The 12,035-nt window shown below is 35.3% G+C and overlaps 1 protein-coding gene across 6 annotated transcripts in view; it reads right to left on the bottom strand.

Moving 5' to 3' along the window:
- Window positions 1–574: 574 nt before the first annotated feature.
- TBC1D12 (TBC1 domain family member 12) overlaps window positions 575–12,035 on the bottom strand; it is a 99,890-nt gene continuing 88,429 nt past the window's right edge. For 5 of the 6 annotated variants that reach the window (XM_042908009.1, XM_042908012.1, XM_042908011.1 and 2 more), the window contains 4 exons: window positions 6,266–6,394; window positions 5,892–6,001; window positions 3,237–3,495; window positions 575–2,449 (listed from right to left, as the gene is read on the bottom strand). In XM_042908009.1, the coding sequence (XP_042763943.1) occupies window positions 2,381–2,449; window positions 3,237–3,495; window positions 5,892–6,001; window positions 6,266–6,394 (567 nt within the window). In that variant the 3' untranslated portion in view covers window positions 575–2,380. Of the gene's footprint in view, window positions 2,450–3,236; window positions 3,496–4,075; window positions 4,193–5,891; window positions 6,002–6,265; window positions 6,395–12,035 lie in introns of those variants that run through there. The other variant, XR_006194396.1, reaches the window with a different exon arrangement.

Genomic DNA, 12,035 nt, shown 5'->3' with positions numbered 1-12,035 from the left:
AAATAATACAATGTATACCTGGCTGAAAGGACATAAAATGAGAAATAATATATATATATAATATACATATAATATATATTATATGTATAATATACATATAATATATATTATATATATAATATACATATATATTATATATATAATATACATATATATATTATATATATAATACACATATAATATAGATTATATATATAATATACATATATATATTATATATATAATATACATATAATATATATATTAAGTAGACAAATGAAACATTATACATATTAAATTTTACATAATCTTGGAGATTTTTAGGAAAGCTTATTTTTTAACTGAAAACCAAACAACCTATCATACACTGACCATGTAAAACAATCTTATATTGCCTGTAGAGCAGGTTCAAAGGAAGATACAGTACAATATTTGAACTGCCAGTATGGTCAGTCTCAAGAGGCTGAAGGACTAAAAATATCCCCTGAAGAAGAAATTTGGCCAAAAAAAAAAAAAAAGGTTATTCTTTTCCTCCAAATGTGGTAAAATAAACCGGTTATCCCCAAAGTAATGAACACTCATTTCAAGTAATTACTCTGCTTACAAGTTTTATTTACACAGTAATTACTAATAGTGGTTTTAGTGAATTCCTTGTATTTACATTTTATATACACATTTATATTTGAAAGGTAAAGAAACTGTACAATAATAAAAATGAGAAAAAGTAATACAGTAATTTAGGTCAACTCAGGAAACAAATACACAAAAGTAAGATTAAATTTAGGCAGGTTGTATAACTTCAATGATATTACTGCCAGCGGTTACATTCCCTGTTACCAGGACCACCAATACCAAGGAAGTAGTTACCAGAGTTAAAATGTCATTCTAAAACCTATTAAGACCCTGGATACTCCCTCAATATTATTACACTACTAGTTTTCACTAAGTAAGCTCCGAAGATAGGAGTTAACTTCTGAGGGTTCCACTAGTGGTCCCTAGGCTAGAATGACCCATGGGGTAAAAATATATGGACACCATCTGGTCCCATACTCCTAAAGAGGCAGTCACTGAACTAACAAGGTTCTCAGGCTTGTTAGTTTGAAGACTACATACTGCTACCAGAAATAGTATGCTTAAGATTTGTTTTAAACCAAACTGCAACATAAAAGCACACTGTACATCTAATTATTAACAAAAGAGCATGTTATACAGATATCACTTATAATACTCAAGTGATTTAGGTTCAAGGATTAAACATAATATAATAAATTTCATATGAATTTACCAACAATTAATAATTTCTTTATCCACTATACCATCAAAGTTAGACTTGTTAGAAAAAAGTTAATTTTATCTTTTTCTTTTACTCTTATTTCCATTGATTAGAAAATTATGCACAGTGTTTTACAAGTCATAGACTTGGCTACATATTAAGATTTCAAATTTAAAACGGAATTAAATTTTGTTTCTACAGACAGTGAAGGAATTTCAACTAAGAAGTTTAACATCTTGCCAAGTAGCATGCTATTTAAGAACTCTCAGAATTCATATGTTTTACTCTTACCAGTGAAAAATCTCATTTATATTTATGGACTTACTTCCAAAATCAAGTCTTCAGTCCACTAAAGTGCAAAGAACTTTCCTTCTACCAGTTAGCTTTCTTAAATTACTAGATGAATTTAATAATTCTAGTAATAGAACAATTTCTTACACTAGAAACAGAAAGGCTAAAATTCTGAGTGACACGAATTCCCTAAGAAACAATTTCCCTTCAGAAACAGACAGACATGATACTGTGGAAAACATCTAATTGAATGTGAAACAAGCTCCCACCAGTATTTCCAGTTCCCAGAAAACCCAAACTTCCCCCAACCTGTGAGTGAAGGTAATGACTTCAATGACTTAAATAATTTACAATCAAAGTTGCTTACTCTTGGTCTCTAATATCTTCAAAAGGTCAGAACTGGAGACAATGTTTGTACTAAGGTGTTTATTTCAAATAGTATTTTGGAAGTTAAAGTAGTATTTAACAATCTGCTCTGACCTCCAAAGTGCTTTTATGGTAACTGTTAAGAAAGAAAAGATGTAAAAATTTGAATATTCTCCAAAGCTGTTAAAAAAGTTTATTGCATTAAACCGTTCACTCCAAATTATGGAGTATGAACTAGCCATTTAAACTTTTTCCTTTGTAAAAGGGCTCTCTACAAAATACTTTTTTATTAATACTGTCAATCAGTTACTCATTTCATTAACTTCAGTCATGGAATTCAAAATCAGCACTTTCCCATGTCTTGATTCGTTTAGATTTCTCCAACATTTTCTTCCATGTTTTTTACATAGGAAACAAAAAACTTTTATCAAAAAACATCTTTTACATTACATTTAGTCTTAATTTTGAAGATTAGCTTTTCAAAGCAGGACTATTATTCTTGTCTCCTTCTTTAATATCCTTCATTACAGAGGCAAAGACCTGAAAATTATATAAAGGAAAGATTAATCCTCAAAATTAGCTACCACACAGATTAAGATATTTAAATAACTATAGCTTATTAATGCGAAAAGGCTTTAGTATATTTAACTCTGTCCACTGGAAGACTGCCATTCTCAAATCCTCTTGTTTGTTTCAACCCAATTTTATGGTATATACATTCCAGTTTTTTATCACTTGCCAAATATTATGAAATTACTATTTGGTAACAGAACATTTTCTTGACCGATATTCCCTTTTTTTTTTGGACCAGTATTCTTAGATTTCATTTTCATAAGTAATAAAACTGTGAGCTTATGATGCCTACCGTATCATTCAAGGAGCAAGTGATAATGCTATCTTATATGTCACTTAACTTAGACTGCCAATGTTTGCTTCCCTAACAAGACTAAAAGCATCTAAAAAGCTACAAATCATACATTATATACTTTCTATTGCAAACTCTTAGCACGCAGTAGGTGTTTAATACAGTTGTTGTCTACTTGAGATACCAAAGTAATTACAGAATTGCTCTGGCAAATGGGACCACTGTAGATTGTAGTTCACTAAATGCAAAACATTACTGGACTTACATAAAAATAATATAGGTTTGGATAGGTGAAAGAGGAGTAATATGTTTTAAACTCTTGCTCTTTCAAAGTCAAAAATCAGTTTTTAATTGATTTTTAATTAAGTACTAACATTTGAGAAATAAGTAACTTTTTTTTACATGAAGTCAACTGATTGTTTTAACATATCTATTAGAAGAAGTAGGAAGAGGTCACTCTACCTGAGTCCATTTTTTGGTGCTATTCTGCATCTGAATGGCTGCAATACAGTTGAACAGCTTTTCTGATGTGATATCTTCTGGCAATTTAGTTAGGAACTGTGCTATATGAATAAAGTCCATTTGTAGGAGAATATCTTCATATAATCGGAGGATTCCTAATCCAGTCCTAAATAAAAATTCCTCCCCATCTCTGCAAAATACATCCCAGACTCTACAGGCCAGATCAAGTGGGAGTGATTTGCTATACAGTGTGAAGATCCTAAAATTAGGGGGGAAATAGTCATTGAAATTTTTCATTCATTTATCCATTAACTCATTAAACATCTCTATATAAAAACAACAGTGCTTAATTAGGGATAAAAAGGCAAATAAGATATAACTCCTTCTTTCAAAAACTTGAGCAGTGGGAAAGTAACAAATAACGAAATTATGTGAATTTACAACCTTCCACAGAGATATGGCTTAACACATATTAGAGTGACAAAATCACCTAGTAGTTAAGGATATGGTCTCTGAAACCACAATATCTGAGTTTGACATTAGTAGTGTTACCTTGAGCAAGATATCCACCCTTGCTGTGCCTCAGTTTCCTCATTAGTAAACACAGAATGATAGATTACCTACCTCTCAGGATTGTTTTGAAAATTAAAGGAATAAATGTAAAGTATTTAGAACAGTGCCTGGCACATAAGAAATGCTCAAAAAAGTTACTTACTATTGTATGAGGAACCCAAGTATCTATTAACCTAAAAATCATAATGTCTGACTTGTCTCTCTTCTCCTACCACAGACATCTATCTACTGGGTTTTTGTTTTTCCCTTTACCAAACTTTACTTACTACTTCTTTTGGAGCATGTATACGCTCCCAACAGAATCACCAAAACGGTTTTTCCCATCCTTTCTGACAATGTCTGATCATGTAATTCTTTATCCAGTGGTGCTTCGGGGCGGCATTCTGGTTGGGGAAATAGGAGAGTAGGTGCTAGAGAACTTTTCTTTAAGCTGCCTTGGCAAAGCACACATTTTTTTTTTAAGATTTTATTTTTAACTAATCTCTACAACCAACATGGGGCTCAAACTTACAACCCCAAGATCAAGAGTCGTATGCTCTACATACTGAGCCAGCCAGGCACCCACAAAATGCACATTTTTTTTTTTTTACAAAGATTGTGTTTATTTGAGGTAGTGCCGATGAAACCTGAGGAAGAGAACTAAAGGCTCCCACCCTATTTAGCACTGCCACTTATTTATTCCTCTTTTCTCTTGCATAATCGATTGTGGGATTTGTATGTAGTAAGTTCAACAGAGGCAGTGAAACAAAAACCCATGTCTATTTCTTACATTATAAACACATATTTAATTGCACAACAAAAAGCATGCCCTTGGTAGTACAGAGAATAGTAATTCATTGCTCAAAAATGAGAGAGAGAATGGCACTACCACTGTCTAGGAAGTTTCTAGTACACAGTACTCACTCATTATTGGTTCCATCCTGCTCCCTATTATTAATTGTGATCCTGGTTTGTCTCCTGTTGACACTCCTCAGGCCTGAAAATTGAGTATTTTTCCCCCCTTCCCCCTCTTAGTATTGATCTTGGTCCTCTGGGTCTCATGATATAAAACCTTTCTTCTCCCCCATTATCTTGGGTCCTTCCCAGAGGAACTCTAATGTTCCTAGTGGGAATGGATGAGAACACACCAAAAAATAAGTTTAAAAAAAATCTTAAATAAAAGAAGCCCCAAACAACTGGTAAGACAGCATATTTGATCAAAGCCATTAATTATTTTTCTATATTAAAACTTAGGATCATTTACATGAAATCCACTGAATTTGGTGATTAGAATTTAAGGGTTGAATGTTTCATACATACTCTTAACAACCTATCTTAAGATAACTGCACCATCCCTTTGGCAAAATTCACCACCCCTCCGTTCTGTAATCAACGGGCTCACCAGAGTCCTTGGCAAGGAAGTGTTGAAATTGGAAAGTTGAAAAAAAGGCATTAGCACCTAAATAAGGCTCCACTCTTCTGTCAAAAAGCTGGATAAAGCCTTCAAAAAAAACCCCCACTATCGTAACTATCACAAGCTCTTGTGTGTGAAGAATAAAGAAATGGCTCTCTTTCTGAGAGTATATGTAGTATGTACTAGGCATTGAATGAGATAATCCATGTAAAACACCCTCATACCAACTTAAGATACAGATATTATTATTCTCATTTTCTATATAAGAGACTAAAATACAAACTGAGGGATTCTGATTTCAGCCCAGAGTCCATGTTCTTAATCAAATGCTTCCCCACAAAAATGTGAATTTCTCTATTTGTAATGGAAGAAGTTTTCAGATGTATAATCCTGTACATGAGATTTACTTTAGTTCCTGAATTACACAAAAAGTTTTTTTTTTTTAAGTATTTTATTTTTGAGAGAGCGCGCGCACAAGCAAGGGAGGGGCAGAGAGAAAGAGGGAGACATAGAATCTGAAGCAGGCTCCAGGCTCTGAGCTGTCAGCACAGAGCCTGATGTGGGGCTTAAACCCACAAACTATGAGATCATGACCTGAGCCGAAGTCGGACATTTAACTGACTGGGCCACCCAGGTGCCCCTACTTGGTTTTTTATTTTTAATTATATTTTATGTATGTTATGACTTACCAGTCTATCAAGTATATGTCTGGTGTAAGACTGTAAGATTTAAAATGAAGAAATAGTTTGGAGAGATTTTCTTCAAAAAATACTTCAAACGTTGCAAAATATTTCAACATCTAAAGATAGAAATATCAATAAAGTTATTAAAGAGTATACTAGAGTATACTCTAGAAGTAAAGAAATTAAATCCCTAATAACAAATTAACAAAAAGTCTTGCTTAGCACCTCTTTCCGAGTCTTTTCATCAAGCATTCGCAAAACCGTAATTCAATGAAAAACTTATTTTAGTCTTCCAATTACTGTTTTTCCCTCCAAAAGAGCATTCAGACTATAGAAACCAACAATTAAAGGAAAATACAATTCATTCCAAATGTTCATACCATGCTGTGATCCACACGAAAAAAGGCCAACTGGCATGGCTTATTGAGGAGATTTGCAAACGCAATGAAGGCATCTGCCTCTTCCAAATTGAGAATGAGAACTGCTGCTATGAAGGACATCCCTTGGACCTTCAAAGAGAAAAGAAATTAATCAAAATATGCTTACAATAATAATTCTATGTAGTTTATCTTACAGTATTCTTAAAAAATTATAAAATGATTAAAGTAGAATTAATCAAGATTTCTTTTTATTTGCCAATGAGAGCGCCGGATCCTAACCACTAGACCACGAGGATTATTTGCCAATGAAAGTAAATACAGAGAACCTGCTAGTAATTATGAAATCTCCCTAATTTTACATTTCTTGTTCATGTGTTATGGCTTAAAAAAAAATTAGGGAATGGGATGCCTGGGTAGCTCAGTCGGTTAAGCATCTGACTTCAGCTCAGGGCTCAATCTCCAGGTTCATGACCTTGAGTCCCACATAGGGTGAGTTCCAGCTCTGCTTCAGGTATGCACAAGCCTCACTTTGGGTGAACACAAGCCCCACTTTAGGTGAGCCCTACTTGTGTGTATGTGTGTGTCTCTCTCTCCCTCATGGGACTGTCTCTTTCTGCCATGCCCCTCTTTCACTTCCACCCTCTCTCTCAAAACAACAAAAATAAAATAAAAAGAATTAGGAAAATTTCTTGAAAAAAAGAATAAAGTATTGGCCTTTACGTGTTACAAAAGTCTATCTCCATGTATCGTCTCACTTTCATTTTCTCTAAGTCTGAAGTCTTTCGAAGTAGAGTATAGTGAAAATCAGGTGATTGCTTTCATTGTTATAGCACATCTGTCTGAGGTAGAAAGTCAGGAACTAAGAATAAAAGAAATGTATGAGAACTGCTGCTGAAATTCTAAGACAGAAGAGGTTGTGGGAGGTTGGACAGTGAGGCTGGGTTCCTGGAAAGTAGGATGAAGAAATACGAAAAAACTATTCCAGTGGCAGAAAAGAAATAGGAGTAAAGAGGTGTAGGACCAGCCCAGCTGAAGCACACGATTTATTATAATGAGAGAACTTTTTTTCTTAACTTTATATTTAAATTTTAGTTAACATACAGTGCAATAATGGTTTCCGGAGAATTCAGTGATTAATCACTTAATACAACACCCAGTGCTCATCAGAACCAGTGCCCTCCTTAATACCTATCACCTATCTAGCCTGTCTCCCACCCACCTCCATCCATCAACTTATAGTTTGTTCTCCATCTTTAAGAGTCTCTTGTGGTTTGTTTTCCTCTCTCCTCTTTTCCCTCACCTTCCCATATGTTCATCTGTTTTGTTTCTTGAATTCCACATAAGTGAAACCATATGGTATTTGTCTTTCTTGGACTTATTTTACTAGCATAATACATTCTAGCTCCATTACGTCATTGCAAATGGCAAGATTTCATTATTTTTGATGGCTGAGTAATATTCCATTGTGTATGTATGTATGTATGTATGTATGTATGTATGTGTATGTGTGTATACACATATATAAAGAAGGTGGTATATAGCGTGGTGTAGTACACACATACCACCTTCCTTACCTGTTCATCAGTCAATGGACATTTGGGTTCTCTCCATAGTTCAGCTATTGTTGATAATGTTGCTATAAACATTAGAGTGCATGTACCTCTTCAAATCTGTATTTTTATATCTTTTGGGTAAATACCTAATAGTGCAATTGCTAGAATGTAGGGTAGTTCTATTTTTAGTTTTCTTTAGTGATCTCCATACTGTTCTCCAGTTTGCATTCCCACCGACAGTACAAAAGGGTTCCCCTTTCTCCACATTCTTGCCAACACCTGTTGTTTCTTGTGTTGTTAATTTTAGCCATTCTGACACATGTGAGGTGGTATCTCATGGTTTTGATGTGTATTTCCGTGATGCTGAGCATCTTTTCATGTGTCTGTTGGCCATCTGGATGTCTTCTTTGGAAAAGTGTCTGTTCATGTCTTCTGCCCATTTCTTAACCGGTTATTTGTTTTTTGGGTGTTGAGTTGTTAAGCTCTTTATAGCTTTTGGAATCTAACCCTTTATCAGATATATCATTTGTAAATATCTTCTCCCATTCCATAAGTTGCACTTTAGTTTTGTTGATTGTTTCCTGAGCTGTGCAGAAGCTTTTAATGTTGAAGTCCCAATAGTGCATATGTTTGCTTTTATTTCCCTTGCCTCTGGAGATATGTCTAGTAAGGAGATGCTCTGGCTGAAGTCAAAGAGGTTGCTGCCCGTATTCTCCTCTGGGATTTTGATGGTTTCCTGTCTTACATTTAGATCTTTCATCCATTTTTAATTTATTTGTGTATGGTATAAGAAAGTGGTCCAGTTTCATTCTTCTGCATGTTGCTGTCCAATTTTCCCAACACCATTTGTTGAAGAGACTTTTTTCCATCAGATATTATAATGAGAGAACTTAAGTATGATGTATTTACAAACAGTGAAAGGCATTGAGTAAAAAGCTCATCTATATAGATGCTTGCTTGTGAGTTATGGGGAACTATTATGAATTTTTTAGCAAATAAGTGATATGGAACTGCTGCTATAAAAATACTCATTCTTTGGGGCACATGGGTGGCTCAGTTGGTTAAGCATCTGACTTTGGCTCAGGTCATGATCTCACGATTCATGGGTTCGAGCCCCACATTGGGCTCTGTGCTGACAGCTCAGAGCCTGGGGCCTGTTTCAGATTCCGTGTCTCCTTCTCTCTCTGCCCCTCCTCTGCTCGCACTCTCTCTCTCTCCTTCAAAAATAAATATTTTAAAAAACCAAAAACAAAAACAAACCTCATTCTTTTACTAAAAAAAAAAAAATTCATCATCCACTTTACTTCTGGTAAAGACTTGTGTAATAGACTTACATAAAAAGACCACTAAGGATATTTGCAAAGAAACCATGGTCTCTTTTTCCCAACCAAATGTTTTGAAAGGTTTGCCTACAATCACTATTTCTACTTTCTCAGCTCTCTTTGAAGTTTTTAGCACACCTCAGTCTGGATTCCCACTCCATTACTATACAATCTTGAAACTTCTTGCCAGGATAACCAGTACTTATAAACCCCAATGGGCACTTTTCTATGCTCCTAGAATTCCGTTTGGTTCTGTGATCCAGTATTTTTTTGTTCTCCTCCTACTTCCCTGGCTTCTTCTGATTACTTTTGGCAAAATCTACAGAAATTCCCTATTTGATTTTCTAGAGTATTAATTCCATGAGGACAGAGCCTGTGGTAGGCAGAATAACGTGCCTAGGACGGGATCTATATCCTCAACGCTGGAACCTGTGAAAATGATTTCTTACATGGCAAAAGGGACTTTGCAGATGTGATTAAATTAAGGATTTTGTGATAGTGAGATCACAATGTAAGTGTATTGATGGGTGTGCCCAATGTAATCATCATGAGGATCCTTATAAATAAAAAAGGGAAGTAGGAGAATCAGAGAGAGAGAAACTTGAGGATACGATACTACTAGCTTTGAAGATGGAGGTGCAGGGTCAAGAGCCAAGGAATGCAGGCAGTTTCCAGAAGCCAGAGTAGGCAAGGAAGTGAGTTCTTCCCTAGAGCCTCCAGAAAGATAACAGCCCTGCCAATACCTTGACTTTCAGACTTCTAATCTCCAGAGCTTCCAGATAATAAATCTATATTGTTTAAAGCCACTAAGTTTGTGGCAATTTGTTATGGCAATAATAGGAAACTACTACAGTACAGAGACAAGACCATGTCTGTTTGTTTACAATTATATTCTTTTAAAAAAATTTAAAAAAAAATTTTTTTTTACGTTTATTTATTTTTGAGACAGAGAGAAACAGAGCATGAATGGGGGGAGGGTCAGAGAGAGGGAGACACAGAATCTGAAACAGGCTCCAGGCTCTGAGCTGTCAGCGCAGAGCCCGACACGGGGCTCGAACTCACGGACCGTGAGATCATGACCTGAGCCAAAGTCAGCCGCTTAACCGACTGAGCCACCCAGGCGCCCCTAAAAAAATTTTTTTAAGTTTATTTATTTTGAGAGAGAGAGACAGTGTGAGTTGGGGAGGAACAGAGAGAGAATCCCAAGCAGGGGGTCATGCGGGGCTTGAACTCATGAAACCTCGAGATCATGACCTGAGCCAAACCCAAGAGTCGGACGCTCAACCAACTGAGCCACCCAGGCGCCCACAATTATATTTCTAATATAAAAATATATTTTTATATTAAAATTGTTAACCATCTGTAATAGAAGAGTAGCCAATAGAAGGAATTAAAAATATATTTAATTGAATCTAAGATGCTGTTTAAAAAACATTATTTTACATCACACCAAAAAAGAAAAATGCCACTTTAACATTGACAACACTTTCTTAGAATTTTTATTTGATGTGTATCACAGAGCTATTTAAAGCTCAGATTTATCATATATCACTATTTCGTATATATGAAAAGGAAATAAAAATAAAGTTATTTCTACAGTATCTTCAAAGTCCAATTTTTGAATATTCTGTATGATTTATCAACTTGTGATGTGATGCACTAAAATAAGCACACCATTTACATAGTATTTCTATGAAAAATGTATAACCTAAATCTAACCATGAGGAAATGATCAGGAAACTACTGCAAAAGAATCAAAAAAGGGTCATTATAAAATCAGGCTTGAGTCTTCAAAAGTGTTACAGTCATGACAGACAGAAAAGGCTAAAAAACTGTTCCAGATGAAAGGACACTAAGGCAACAGGACAACTAAATGCCACATCCAACTCTGACTGGATCCTGGAAGTGGCGCTGGGATGGGGCTAGTGAAACTTTTCTGTTTGAAGTTATTCAAAATAAAAATTTAACAAACAAAAACCCTTATGGATAGACCACGCAGCTTAAGAAGTAAAACTTTAGGGGTGCCTGGCTGGCTCAGTTGAAACAGCATGCAACTCTTGATCTTGGGGTTGTGAGTTCAAGCCCCACATTGGGCATAGAGGTTACTTAAAAAAAAAAACAAAGAAAAAAAACAAGAAAGAAAAAGAAGTAAAACTACCAGTTGAAATACCTGTGTAACTGAACCACTTTGTTACTTGAAATCTTTCTTCCTTCCCTTAAGCTTGGCTGGGTCATGGGAGGAAGTCAACTATTTATATTCCCTATTCTTTATTGCCCTTGCACACGTGCACACAGATCTTTCTTGTTTTTGTTTTGCTGATAATCACTATAGACAAACAGAAAACTATAATGAAAATAAATGCGGGGAAGATACACACCTTGCAAAGTTCTTATAGTAATACCGGAGTCCTGGTCTACAGTTTCTGACTCCTCCTGAGATATTGGAAAATGTAGTCTCCTCACTTCCACCTTTATGATCTACTGACCTTAGAGCCCCACCATAATGCAAGCCCAGTTCACAGCAGTTACAGTCCAGACAAATTAATAGCTCCCTACTTCCTTGCTTCAAAATGCAAAGCTTATATCAGAGGACCTACAGACAGGTGATAATCAAGACTCAAGAGTTTTATTCTACTCAGAAGTAAGCTATAACCAGGGCACCTAGCTGGCTCGGTTGGAAGACATGTGACTCTTGATCTCAGGGTTGTGAGTTCAAGGCCCCACATTGGGTGTGTAGAGGTTACTTAAAAATAAAATCTTTAAAAGATGTGAACATTACATAATGTTTTTATAATTCTATGACATAAGACATGAGCAAGACAGTCTTTATTTCATTTCACTTTTAAATAGGCTTCATGTACAGCACGGAGCCCAGTGCAGGGCTTGAACTCACCA

Source organism: Panthera leo, chromosome D2 (genome assembly GCF_018350215.1).
Source record: "Panthera leo isolate Ple1 chromosome D2, P.leo_Ple1_pat1.1, whole genome shotgun sequence".
Lineage (NCBI taxonomy): Eukaryota > Metazoa > Chordata > Mammalia > Carnivora > Felidae > Panthera > Panthera leo.
Note: the sequence above shows the minus strand (reverse complement) of the source record. Positions and strands in the feature narration are given on the sequence as shown.